This window comes from Rhinolophus hipposideros (genome assembly GCF_964194185.1).
Source record: "Rhinolophus hipposideros genome assembly, chromosome: 15".
Classification (NCBI taxonomy): domain Eukaryota; kingdom Metazoa; phylum Chordata; class Mammalia; order Chiroptera; family Rhinolophidae; genus Rhinolophus; species Rhinolophus hipposideros.
Genome location: NC_138061.1, coordinates 46,009,440 through 46,024,161, shown reverse-complemented (window position 1 = coordinate 46,024,161; position 14,722 = coordinate 46,009,440). Strand labels below are relative to the sequence as shown.

The window sequence follows — 14,722 nt, the reverse complement described above, 5'->3', positions numbered from 1 at the left end:
TTATGTTCCTAATGTCCATAATAGCTTTTCCTGATGACATTTGATGACATAAATGTTAACAGCAAATTTTACTTCTTAGTCTTAGCTTTAAAAGTTACTTGCAGATTTATAATGACATTACATTTCCTTCACTTACTTCTTGATATGTGTTATTTTTTTCTTCTTCATTGTCTTTCACCACATCTTCAAACCAGAAGCATCTCTGTTGTCCAAAATCACAATTACTCTATACAGTTTTGTAGGGTGGTGTTGGTGCCAGAATGCACATATGTAATGATACTAGATTCAGAATGCTGCATCTTCTTTCTTTGCTGGATTTATTAATCATTTAAAATTTATAACATCATTTTCTCATAGTAGTAGCAGTGGTAGTTTTAGTAGAAATGTAACTTACAGAGTGTTTTACTGACTCTTCAATCTCATATGTATTATAAAAGAAAAGTGTGTTTTACATGGATGTTGTCTATTCAGATAGTTTAATGGAGTAACATACTAATGTAATTTCCTATTTACAGTATCTTGGGCTTGTGAAAATACAGGGAGAACTATAAGGGACTTTTAGCCCGATGATTTAGTGAAAAGCTCCTGAAGACACTAATGGAATCAATTTGTTAATAGCTAAGACTGAGGAAAATTTATTTGAAGGTTTGAGTTTAAAAATAAGCTTAAAAATTTTATTTGGCCACCTGCACATTTGAATTGTCTTAACAAGAAACATATATACACATATTTATAATATATATACATGTATATATATATATATATATACACATATACACATGTATATAATATATATGCATATTCACAAATATGTACACATATATACACATATATAGTGTATATATTTGTGAACATACATGTATATATATTTCTAATTTAAACTATATATACTATGTTCTAAGTGATAGGACAAGCAGAGTCTACGTAGTTGTAAATATTATCTTCCTGCCTCCTGTATGTAGTGTGTTCCCAGATCCCAGATCATTTGTGTAAATAATAATGCACCTATTAAAAACATCTTCCAGGATAAAATCATTAACAGGAAATAGTCTGCAACTGACACTATGCCATTGACAGTTAACATTTTGTGACTGTAGATTTTGGTGTTTTTCTTCACATTGTTATTTGCATTTGGTTGCTTTATCTATACAATTTTTTTGCTTCAATTTCCATTTTGGACCAGTTAAAGATTATATTGTGGATATCTACTTATCATATTTTTATTATAATTTAATAATATAGCTAGGAAAATTGGAAATGAAATACAACATGAATATTTGGGAGTATTTAGTTTTTGAAGAATTTTTCTTTTTAATGTCCACTCTTTTTAGGAAACAGTTTATGAAACTTCAAGAAAGTAATGGTTTTTTCTTTCCCTTAAGTTGCCAACATGGGATATTGAAGGAAATATCTACATAGTGTGAAATAGTTATGTAACTTTTCTGTTTAGGAATAGAAAGTTATATTCTTTTCCTGCTGTCTCCATACCCCCTATTAAAATATATGAGCCTAATTATATTGATTACGAAGTTTTCTCACATTTGAAAATGTGCTATTTGGTAGTAGGGGCACATCCTAGAGTCTGATGAACTGGATATGAATCCCCAAATCTATTATGTGAGCCTTAGCAAGTTACTCAACTACCATGGTTCTTATTTCCCTCTTCTTTAGAATGGTGGTTATACCTGTTTCCCAACATGTTTTGAGAATGAGATGAGGACAACACCGTGACTGATACATCTTCTTTCTCCATTGCCAGCTTTTCAGGTGTTACATTATTACTTATGGCAGCAAATAATAATTTAGTTATGTGAATAACCCAGCTGATTTAAGACTCTTTTCAGATATTCCTGTTGAAAGACTAATAGAGAGCAAAATCTATAAACAACACCATCTGTCAGGAAACAACTTGACCATTTTTATGTATAGTTGTTCTTTGTTTTGCATTCCTCCAGTCAAGAAAAATGTTCAGCCAGGCATAAAATACAAGATCCACATTGGCATAGGGAAGCAGAAGAATTCATAATTTTAGACTAGAATAAAAAGCAGTTGAATGACTTGGTAAAAGTAAATTCATTTGAACAATATTTTGCAAAACGTAGTATGCATCAGAGATTAACTTCAGAGATTCTGATTCAGTAAATCTAGCATGAAACCAAGGGATTTTTGCTCTCTTCATAGCAACTTTGAGAATACGATGATAGGTAGTAAGAGTTTAAACCAAAAAATAGAAAAAAAAACCAAACTAACAACTTGATCCATTCATGTTATCTCAAGACTGTTTTTTACATTAATCCGAATAACTTCAGTAAGTGAAACCGACTATAAATTCACTGTATAGTGTCTAATGACCTGCTCAAAACTTAGAGTCAGTCCTTCATTTTATACAGTCTAGGCAACAACTGCATTGTAGAAACTTCAAGGCCACACACTACAAGTGTGCTGCATTACACAATACAAGATACACGGAAATCAATTTACAAAGATAAAGTAGTACATGTTTCAGATTAGAAAACTAAAAGGATTTACTTCAAGGATCTTTCACCTAAAGGTTTTATGGGTGCGTTTTAAATATCATTTGATTTATGCAAACATTTTCACCTAGCTTTTTATGAAGACGCACATCATATAAAACAGTCTGTAAATGTTTGGGAGAGAGGATGAGAAACTAAAGAGTTCTCCAAGTGCTAAATGGCTGAGGCACTCTCTTGCTTTAAGGTCACTGTTTTTCATAGAAAGGAAAATAATCAACTATGGATTTTTTAAAACATGAATTTTACCCTAAATTAAAAAAAAAAAAAGTTAAATATTAGCAGTCCCTTATCTCACAATGGAATCACAATGCAAGTCACAAGAGACCTCTAAAAATAACCCATCATCTCTCTCAAATGTTTCTTTCCCCATTACAGTTAATAGTAAAATGAAGCACAATTGCTTATTGTGAATCTACTCTACCCTTGTGGGTATGTCAAGAATTTTTAAAACATTGATCCTGGATCCCCTGCCCTTGGCATCTCTCTGATTAGGGACAGCTGTGGTGAGTGGAGAAGGTAATAGAAATGGTTGGAAACTCTTACTGCAAGACCAACTCATCTGGATTCTTACTGCATAACCAACCTATCAGGACCTGCAACTTTTCATGTTACCAGGTTGTTATACTACCTATTACCCAGAATGATAAACTGTTAAGAGCTATGCCAATGTATGATGTATCCACTCCAAAAATTTCTCACCACCCTCTTTCCTGAGACCAAATATCTGCCAGTATCATTTCCTCTCCCTTTATGTGCTGCCATCTACTCAGCACATCGGATTTTCTTTCTTCCACCTTACTATTAATTCACATTAGGTACCTATTATCATGCTTTCAGTTTCTTTACTTATTTTGAATGTTTAGTTTGAGAGACGATATCTGTCTTCCAGTCAGGAGCAGACAAAAACAAATACATATCTTTACTCCCAGATATGGTGGGTTTTTTAAGAAAATATTTTTTTTACAAAAAGGTTTTGCTATTTCTTAGCAGTTTGTGGAGTCAGACTGATCTGATTTCAGATCAGGACTATGTCATTTGTCTTGACTGTTAAATTTGAACAGGTTCTTTTCTTCTAAAAATATAATTTACATTAAAATCCATATGGTTTTCTAGAACATTTTGGAGAGAGTAGGGACAGAGAGACTTGATAAAAATGAGCTGATTGGTAAAACATTATTTGCCTGTTAGCATATGTTTTAGCATCTATACATCAGTTTGGATAAGTAATGTTTCATTTTTATGAGAAAGAAAATAGAGACTATGATTCTCTTTTAAGACAGGTATAAGAATTCATTCAAGAAGTACTCTTGTTGGAACAAAAAAAAAGGAAAAAAATTAAGTCTTCCAAATTAGCTCTGAACTGAACATGTGTTTATCATGTGTATAACCTTACATTGTAGATCTGTTTTATGACTTGACCCATGCAATCTCAATTTAGATGGTGTTTGGTTTTTTTTTTATCTTGTGCTTCTCAAATTTATGCCTGTACCTTGGGGCCAATATACATCCATTTCTTGTAACTAACTCTCCTGCAAATTTACAAATGATATAATAAGAAATCTATAACTTGCTGTACTCTTTCAACAAAGAGTTTTAATGTGAGAGCCCAGAGTAGCACACAGAAAGTTCATTTAGCCCTTTTGTTATATAGATAGAGGAACTGAGTTAAATTAGGGATTACTGAAAACGTGTCAAACATTTTTCCCCCACTCTGTTTAATATTCCTAGAAATTCTCTGGCTGCGATCAGAGAGAGGAAGGCTTTTTAGCATAGTGGAAAGACGAACAGACTCTGAATTTTGAGAATGGTTCAATTCCACCAATTAGTAGCCCTGTGTTCTTGGGTGAGTCTCAATTGCATTGAGATTAATTTGCGTTGGTTTGAAGACAAAGTGAAATAATTTATGTGAAATGTAGTTTATAAATCTCAAAAGACTGCATAATTTTATTGTTCGCTGCAGCTACTGCTGTTATTGTATCCACGCTGGGTCAAATTCTGCATTGTTCAGCTTCAAACAAACATTTCAGTTGTTTAAATAGATGAGCAAAAGACAGGAAGGGAGGCATAGGGACAAGGTAATTAGGAAGAGGAAGTGGGAGATTATTGAATGGTGAAAAAGACAAGTTAGAAATAAGGATTTTAGACATAAATATATAAATTGCAAATATATGATAGAGATTCCAGACACAATCTCCTCTAGCAGGTCTTTACTTCTCCCCACTCTTTGCCCCTTGACATGGCAGAATAAAAATTAAGCAGACAAATAACTCAGCATCTTCTTTTTCTTTTTTTTTTCCTTGTTAAAGATCCTTTGTTTTAATTTCAAATAAGAAATCTCAACATTCTTAGTTTGTTTGGCTTTTACTGTAGTAAATCCTCAGATGCACAGAGCTATGGTTCCAAGGTGACTGCTTCTATTTATAGTTGTTGACTTTAGATGAACTTAAAATGTTTAAGAAAGTGCTTCAGGAAATCAAGGGCATATATCTGTGAGGCTCCCTGGAACCGAAAAAAATTTAAAATAATTTATCAATTTGAAAATATCTAGAAATAGGTATAAATTGCTTATTTATGCAAATTAAACAATGCTTGAATATTGCAAGGCCAATTTCTAATGAGAAAAATTGCAAACGGAATTTTGGTTTACATAGTAAATACTATTTTGCATCTGATTTTTGATCCACAAATAATAAATTCACAATTAACCCTCTATAAATTTGCCAACTGTGCAAAGCAAATTCTCAATTTAGAGGACTAAGAATACTCTGACAATAATATACTGCAAGGAAATTAGAAATTGGAAAAATAAAGATTAAAATTAGACTTAAAATGACAAAAAGTTTGAATAGCAAATAATTTATGCAAAGTATGTTACAAAATCTGAGATGCTAAATAGTTGATACAAGTACTGTGACATTTAGTTTCATTTAAATTAGTAACAGAGTTTGCTTCTTTCAACATTTTGTTTCTTTCTGACTGTATTTTCAACAAAAATTTGCTCTACATTTTTTAAGTTCATTCTTCTTGAAGCTGGTCTTAAATTTGTCATGATAAAACTGGACTTTCGTAGATATAATTTCTTTGGAAGAAATAAAAACGTTTGACATTGATTTTCTTCACAAATTGTTTTTTCATTGTTTTTGATTGTTTGACCCCTGTTAGACTGACATATTCTCAGCCTATTGATTTCATGAATATAAAATGACAACATTAAAAAAAAAAAAACTTCTCCTGTTGCAACAGAAATTGAAACTTGTAGTTTTATATTACAAAACACACAAAAGAATGTGTGAATGCCATAGATAAAGTATCAATATGTTCAAACAATAGCCTGTGTCAACCAAACAACAGAGAACCAAGTTGATTATTTCAGCCTCTGAAAAGTCAGGTATTCATATTTGATTTGTATTCACTTTATAATATAATTATATAATCAATATATGATCTGGGGTGGTTTTAAATTACTCTGGCTTATTTTTCAGATAATTTGGAGGTGAATCTCATTTTGGATGGCAATATAAACAATTTAGAACATATTAGGATGTTTATAGTCTACTTGAGTGATAAAGTTTTCCACCATGGCTCATATTTATATTGAATGAGCTGTAGATGTTTAGATTTCTTCCCCAGGAGAGAACTAATGTGGCATACAAGATAAAAATTTCATATATTTCCTTTGAGATGTTCCCCAAATATAGCCTCACATTTCTAAATGAGAAGTTGTCTTAACAACCAGGCACATTTTGCACTGACTTATGATTATTTTTAGGTAAACAACTTTGGGTTCATTAGGAGAAAAATTGCTACTGTACAATTATGCTCTATCCTCCCACCTTGGCCTGAAAATAATGGCATGTAACAAGTTTTTATTTGTCATTGACAGCTGCTCCTTTTGAGTGTATCAAAGTCTGTTGCTGTGGTTACGGCCTTTGTTTCCAGTGATGTTTTGTCCATGCTTCTCCCCCCAACACTAACAATGGGTTACTCAAAAGAATGAAATAATGAGTCATTCATTCGGAAATATATATTTTTTTAAATATCCCTCTTTATCATTACATTTCACTGCTTAGAAACTAGGCTGTAATTCAAGGCAACAGTTAAATCTGTGAAGAAGTGTTAAAAAAAATCTGATTTGTTTTTTTCATTTATAAGAAAAACCTGTCTATGTAATTGAAGAACTTCTTACAAGTCTCAACAATTAAACCCTTTTTGGTTAATGTATTATTTCTGGAACAAGTAGATAAAATTCTACGCAGTAAGCATGATAAAAATCGTGCATGTTTCTCACAGCACAGAATTTTAGAGTCAAGGTTTCTGGGCACAAAAGCAGTAACAAAACAGTCCCTACAAAACTGAGTAACTTTGAATAAACACAAGAAATAATTTTTGTTAATTTAAAATTTTAGAAACTGAAATGTGTAAAGTTTGTAAAGTAAAATGTAATTAAATTATGGTACTGTACATACCAGTTGTTTCTATAATTGAAATTTTACAATATGAAAAATACATTAGCTCTGTACAGTTTTTACAGGTAGGTAGGATGAGTTTGGGGCAAAAAAGATTCTTTTTCTTTTTTCAGGGTCATACTCTAAGTCAAAAAAATACTTCACAACTTAGCTAATTACAAAGTGTAGACTTGAAACAATTCATGTCTTCTTTATTTCATGAATCAATCTTGAATTTTTGTTTATTTTAACAGGGGAGTTTTTGATTTGTTTTGTTTTGAGAGTCCACAATGAGCAAATCTTCCTCATTTTGTCCTTGAGGTTACAAAGTTCGGAGGCAACCCTTGTCTCCCAATTAATTCAGTTAAGCCAGCTGCTGTTTATGGTCACTGATTCGGCCAGCTGTTGTGATTGTGCTCAGGTCCAGCTCAGTCTCTAGGTGTGTTTCCATCGTATCTTCCTGTGCATTTGTTTCAAAGGCCTTATGAGAGAGAAGTTCATGATGAACCCCACAGTAACTTATTGTGGGTTGGTCGTATGCCAGAAAGGTTGACACATTCATTGATAAAGGTATCTAGGGAAAAAAACGACATGAGAAAAGTCAGTTATAATAAAAAGAGAGACAACTTTGGGGACAAGACTTGGAGACTGTGACGGGAGGACCTGATTAAGCTCTATGGTTATATCTGTGGGTCAAGGGTCCCCACATTATCCCACTAAAGTCCTTAATTCTCCTACCAGTAACACAATGCAATGGTTTTAAAGTCTGGGATGAAGCTGCTTGATACTTAACTAGGACCGTCAGATAAACAGCAATCTCAGTCGTTCGGAAAATGCTAAAAATGTTAGTGGAAGAGTCAGAAAAATGCTTTTCCTCATTAGGGTAAAATTGGGGTTTTAGAACTAAGAAAAACGATTGCTTGGTTATGTGTGGTATTGGAATGTTCTCCCACCCCCACCCCACCCTCTGGCCCCCAGTTCCCTACTCCTTGAGTTTCTGATTCAGTTGGTCAATGATAGGACCTGCAATTTGCATTTCTATGAGTTCCTAAATGATGCTGGTGCTAATAATCCACACACCACACTTTGAGAACCACTGCAGAAGAGAATTGTGTAGGCAAGTCATTTTGCTCTTCTTACCCATTAACTTCTTAATATTTATTTCACCACAAGGATTCTTTGAAACATTAATGTCTGTAGTTTGGTCCATGTATCTAAAATTTAGGGTTTAGAAAACTCCCAGGGAGAACCCATGTCTCCTATGAAGTCTGAAAACATGAAAGGCTGATGCTAGTTTGAGGGAAGGAATATATAAGGAATTCTCTTGCTAATTGCAGCTTAATGAAAGAAAGCAAATTCTAAAGGTATGAGGAGAAAAGCAAGCTTGACCATAGTGAGCCGAAGGAAACATCCATGTTACAGATGAAAGGTAGTCTCAAATGTGATCAGATGTCAAAGTCTAGAGAGTATTCCCATGTTTTCGATAAGATAAAAACTTGTCCTAAAAAGTAGGCAGATTTGAGTAACCCTCAGTCCTGATTTCTGTTTAATATCCTAATTACTAATTCATATTGTTGAGTTGCCTTGCATAAAAACTCTGCCATTCTTCTTTCATGAATGGATAAAATATATTTCTGAGCACGTCAGACTAAATTCCTTTTTGATTTTGACTGAGATTTGAGCCCCAAACTAAGAAAAATGGAATATCTAGGTTTTATTTTTTTATTAACTCATTCTTTATTGCCTCCTTTTCTTCATGCCTAAGAACCCTCTTTGCCTCTTTTCTTTTCATCCCAACTCTTCCACCCATATTTTTCTTCTTCAATAAAAACTGATTGAACAAATACTTCTTTGCTTTCTCTTAAATAATATTCACTGTTTTTATTCATTTCTTTTTGGGATTATTTTTAAAAATTTTAATTAAATTTATTGGGATGACATTGGTTAGCAAAATTATGTAGGTTTCAAGTACACAATTCTATAATACATCATCTACATATTGCATTGTGTGTTCACAACCCAGAGTCAGTTTTCCTTCCATCATCATATATTTGATCCCCCTTACCCTCTTCCATCCCCCACTCTTACCCTCTGGTAACCACTAAATTGTTGTCTGTGTGTATGATTTTTTTGTTTGTTTGTTTTGTTTGTTGCTTTCAGTTTTATATCCCACATTATAAGTGAAATCATATGGGTCTCCACTTTTTCTGTCTGGCTTATTTCACTTAGCATAATAATCTCAAGGTGTATCCGTATTATCACAAATGGCTGTCATCCTTTTTTATGGCCTGAGTAATACTCCATTCATTATATATATGTACCAGATCTTTATCCAATCATCTATGAAGGACACTTTGGTTATTTCCATGTCTTGGCCACCGTGAATAATGCTGTAGTGAACATAGGGGTGCGTATATCTTTACAGATAAATGTTTTCAGATTTTTTGGGGTAAATACCCAGAAAAGGGATAGCTAGGTCGTATGGTAATTCTATTCTTAATTTTTTGAGGAACCTCCATACTGTTTTCAATAATGGCTGCACCAATTTACATTGCCACGAGCAGTATATGAGGGTTTCTTTTTCTCTAAAACCTCTCCAACACTTCTTATTATTTGTCTTGTGGATAATAGCCATTCTAACAGTGTGAGGTGGTATCTCCTTGTGGCTTTTATTTGCATTTCCCTAATGGCTAGTGAAGTTGAGCATTTTTTCACATATCTGTTGCCTGTTTATATTCTTGGGATAAGTGTCTGTTCAGGTCCTCTGTCCATTTTTTAATTGGATTTTTTTTTGTTGTTGTTGAGTTATATGAGTTGTTATTGGAGGTGTTGTTTGCAAACATCTTCTCCCATTCGATTGGTTACCTCTTTGCTTTGTTGATGGTTTCTTTTGCCGTGCAGAAGCTTTTTAGTCTGATATCATCGCATTCATTTATTTTTGCTTTTATTTCCCTTGCCTTTGAGGTCAAATTCAGAAAACCTTCTCTGAATCCAAGGTCCATTAGTTTAGTACCTATGCTATCTTCTATGCAATTTACTTTTTCAGATCTTATGTTTAGGTCTTTGATCCATTTTGAGTTAATTGTGATGTATGGTCACAGATAGCAGGCTGGTTTCGTTCTTTTGCATGTGGCTTTCCACTTTCCCCAGAACCATTTATTAAAGAGGCTTTCTTTTCTCCATTGTATGTTTTTGGCTCCTTTGTCAAAAACTATCTGCCCATATATATATGTGTGAGTTTATTTCTGGGTTCCCAATTCTATTCCATTGGTCTGTGGGTCTGTTTTTCTGCCAATACCATGCTGTTTTGATTATTGTTGCTTTGTAGTATAAATTGAAGTCAGGGAATATGATACCTCCAGCCTTGTTCTTTCTTCATAGCCTTGGCTATTTGGGTCTTTTGTGATTCCATACTATTCTGATGATGTTTTGTTCTGTTTCTTAAAAAAAACAAAACGCCATTGGAATTTTTGGGTAATATGGCCATTATAACTATGTTGATTTTTCCAATCTTTGAACACCAAAAATCTTACCATTTCTTTGTGACTTCTTCAATTCTTTTAAGAATGTCTTATAATTTTCAGTGTGTAGGTCCTTCATGTCCTTTGTTAAGTTTATTCCTAGGTATTTGATTTTTTGTTGCTGTTGTTGAAATTGCAAAAGGAATTGTTTCTATTTATTTATTCATTTTTTTGAAATTTCACTGTTAGTATATAGGAACACAATGGATTTTTGTACATTGATATTATATCTTGCAACTTTACTATATTTGTTTATTGTTTCTAATAGTTTTTTTTTTTTTTTGAGTCTTCAGGGTTTTCTATATGAAGAATCATGTTATCTGCAACAAGCGACAATTTAACTTCTTCATTCACAATTTGGATGCCTTTTATTTTGTTCTCTTGCCTGATTGCTCTGGCTAGGACTTCTAATACTATGTTGAAATACAGTGGTGATGAGGGCAACCCTGTTTGTCTCCTGATGGTAAAGGGAAAGATTTCAGTTTTCACCATTAAGTATGATATTAGCTGAGGGTTTGTCATATATGGCCCTTATTATGTTGAGGTACTTTCCTTCTATACCCATCTTATTAAGTATTTTAATCATAAATGGATATTGTCAAATATTTTTTCTGTATTTATTGATATAATCATATAATTTTTATGCTTAATTTATTTATGTGTTTTATCATATTGATTGAACTACCTATGTTGAATCATCCGTGTACCCCTGGCATGAGCTCTACTTGATTGTGATATATAATCTTTTTTTTAACACTTTATTGATTTTGACTTTCAATATTATTTTATATTAATTTTAAGTGTGCAGCATAGTGGTTAGACATTTATATAATTTAAGAAGTGATTCCTCTGATTAGTCTAGTACCCACCTGGCACTATACATAGTTATTACCATATTATATATTCTCTATGCTTTACTTTACATCCCCATGATTATTTTGTAACTACCAATTTGTAATGCTTAATCCCTTCACTTTTTCACCTTCCCCCAACCCCCTTCCATCACCCCAATAAGTCTAGTACCCATCTGACACGATGCACAGTTAGTATACTATTATTGACTATATTCCTTATGCTGTGCACTACATTCCCATGAGTACTTTGTATCAATCAATTTATAGTTCTTAATCTCTTCCCGTTTTTCACTCATCCCCAATCCCACTCCCATCTGGCAACCATCAAAATGTTCTCGGTATCTATATGTTTGTTTCTGTTTTGTTTGTTTATTTTGTTCTTTAGATACCACATATAAGCGAAATCACATTGCGTCTGTCTTTCTGTCTGACATACTTGACTTAGCACAATACCTTCCAGGTCTATAATTTTTTTAATGTATTATGTTATTTGATTCGCTAGTGTTTTGTTTAGGATTTTTACGTCCACATTCATCAGAGATATTGGTCTGTCATTTTCTTTTTTTGTGTTATCCTTACAAGGTTTTGGTATTAGGGTAATGCTGGCCTCATAAAGTGAGTTAAGAAATATTGCCTCTTCAATTTTTAGGAAAAGTTTGAGGCAGACAGCTATCAAATCATTCTTAAATGTTTGTAGATTTTACTAGTGAAGCCATCTGGTCCTGGACTTTGGCTTTTGAGGAGGTTTTGGATGATTGTTTCGATTTTCTTACTGTTGATTGGTCTATTTAGATTTTCCCGTTTTTTGGAATTCAGTCTAGGAAGCTTATGTATTTCTAAGAACTTATCCATTTCTTCTAGGTTATTGAATTTGGTGGTATATAGTCTTTCATAGTGTTCTTCTATGAGCTTTTGTATTTCTGTGGTATCCTTCATAACTTCTCCTCTTTTGTTTCTGATTTTGTGTCTTTCTCTTTTTTCCTTAGTGAGTCTAGCCAAGGGTTTGTCAATTTTATTAATATTTTCAAAGAACCATCTCTTTGTTGCATGGATTTTTTTTCTATTGTCTGTTATTTCTCTAATTCATTTAATTCTGCTCTAATTTTTATTATTTTCTTTTTTTGCTGACTTTGGATTTCATTTGTTCTTTTTCAAATTCTTTAAGATGTAAGTTTAGTTGTTTATTTGGGATTTTTCTTGTTTTTTGAGATAGGCCTGTAATGATATAAACTTCCCTTTTATTACTGTTTTGGTTGCATCCCAAAGATTTTGATAAGTTGTATTTTCATTCTTATTTGTGTCTACATATCTTTTGATCTATCCTTTTATTTCTTTCTCGACCCAGTCATTTTTTAGTAGTGCATTGTTCAATCCCCATGTATTTGCTTTTCTTTGTCCCCCCAACTTTCTTTTTGTAGTTGATCTGCAATTTCAAAACACTGTGGTAGAAGAATATGCTTGGTATGATTCCAATGTTCTTAAATTTGCCGAGGCTTGTTTTGTGTCCCAACATGTAGTCTATTATTGAGTGTCCCTTGTGCACTAGAAAAGAATGTATAGTCTTTTAGGTTCTAGGATGAAAGGCTCTATAAATATCAATTATGTCCATTTGGTCTAAGGATGATATTTCCTTATTGATTTTCTGTTTGAATCATCTATCCACGGCTTCCAATGGGGTGTTTATGTCCCCTACTATAATTGTGTTTTTGTCAGTTTCTCCCTTTAGTTCTGCTCTCTAATTGAGAACTTGTATATTGATAAGTGTTACATCTTCTTGATGCATTGTCCCCTTTATTATTTTGAAATATCCATCTTTGTTAACTTTTCTATCCTAAAGTCTGTTTCATCAGACATGGATACTATTTCTCTGGATACCATTTGCTTGGAGTATCATTTTCCACCCTTCCATTTTGAGTCTATATTTGTCGTCGCAGCTGAGCTGTGTCTCTTGGAGAAAGCGTATGGTTGGGTTTTGTTTTTTAATCCAATCTGCTACTCTGTGCCTTTTGATTGGTGAGTTCAGTCTATTTATATTTAGGGTTGTTATTGACATATGAGGATGTCTTATAGCCATTTTATCTTTTGTTTTCTGGTAGCTTAGTGTCTCCATTGTTTCTTTGCCTTTGTGGTTCTCTCTATTGTTGTAGTTTGGTGATATTCTATGATTTTTTTTTCTTTGTTTTCTCTTTTTTAATGTTATGTATCTCAGTTCTGGATTTTTTTTTTTTTGAATGGTTACCATTAAGTTTATGGAAAAGGAAGTTTCATATATACAGTAGTCCTTTTTCTTTAGCATGGATCTCATCTCCATTTCCTTTTGCAAATTCAGACATTACTCCTTCTCCTTTTTATGTTTTGGTTGTCACAAGTTTTCCCTGTTTATGCTGTGAGTTTATTTCTGAGTTGCAGTAGCAAGTTTTCTTCCTTTTCTTCTCTTTTTCATTTTTTATGTTTTTATCTTCTTTACCCTTTCTGTTATGTTTAAGTGTATATTGCTCTAATCTGTATAGGGGTTGCCATTTCCTGCTTCTATCTGTCTATTAGTCATCTTACTCATAGTTTTGTATCCTTTTATCTTTTTGTTTCATGTAGAATCACCTCCTCTGTACTTCTTGTAATGCAGGCCTTGTGGTGGAAAATTCCCTCTGCATCTGTGTATCTGGAAATGTCTTTATTCCTCCTTCACATCAAAGGGTAACTTTGCTGGATATGTTATTCTTGGCTGCTAATTTCTCTCTTTTAATAACTTGAATATTTGATTCCAGTTCCTCCAAGGTTGTAGAGTTTCTGCTGAAAAATTTGATGATAATCTAATGGAATTTCCTTTGTAGGTTACTATCTTCTTTTCCCCTGCTGCTTTGAGAATTCTTTCTTTGTTGTTAATTTTTGACAGTTTCAGTATGATGTGCCTTGGAGAAGGCCTTTTAGGATTGAGGCAATTAGGTGTTCTGTTTGCTTCTTGGATTCCAGGATCCAGTTCTTTTCATAGGTTTTGGAAATTCTCGTTGAATATTTGAGTGGGCTCTCTGTGCCCTTCTCCCTATCTTCTCCTGGTATACCCGTTATTCTTATATTGTTCTTTCTGATGGAGTCAGATAGTTCTTGTAAGAGTTCTTGCATTTCCTTTAACTCTCAAGTCTCTCTCTTCTTCCATATGTGTCATTTCCAGATTTCTATCTTTAATATCACTAATTCTTTCCTTCTGGTCAGTGCTATTTCCTAAGCTTGATGTTTCATTCCTCATCTCTTTTATTGAGCTCTTCAGCTTCAGAATTTCTATTTGGTTCTTTTGAAAAATTTCATTCTCTTTGCTAAAGTATTTATTTTGTTCATTGATTTTTATTTCTGAGTTCATTGAATTGCATATC

The 14,722-nt window shown here is 33.1% G+C and overlaps 2 protein-coding genes across 5 annotated transcripts in view; one reads left to right on the top strand and one right to left on the bottom strand.

The window, feature by feature from the left end:
• The window catches only part of CTNNA3 (catenin alpha 3), a 1,458,437-nt gene that overhangs the window by 412,095 nt on the left and 1,031,620 nt on the right, over positions 1-14,722 (top strand). The window lies entirely within an intron of this gene.
• Positions 4,830-14,722, bottom strand: part of LRRTM3 (leucine rich repeat transmembrane neuronal 3) — a 171,878-nt gene continuing 161,985 nt past the window's right edge. The window contains exon 3 of the mRNA XM_081075330.1: positions 4,830-7,553. Coding sequence (XP_080931456.1) covers positions 7,344-7,553 — 210 coding nt within the window. The 3' untranslated portion in view covers positions 4,830-7,343. The remainder of the gene's footprint in view (positions 7,554-14,722) is intronic.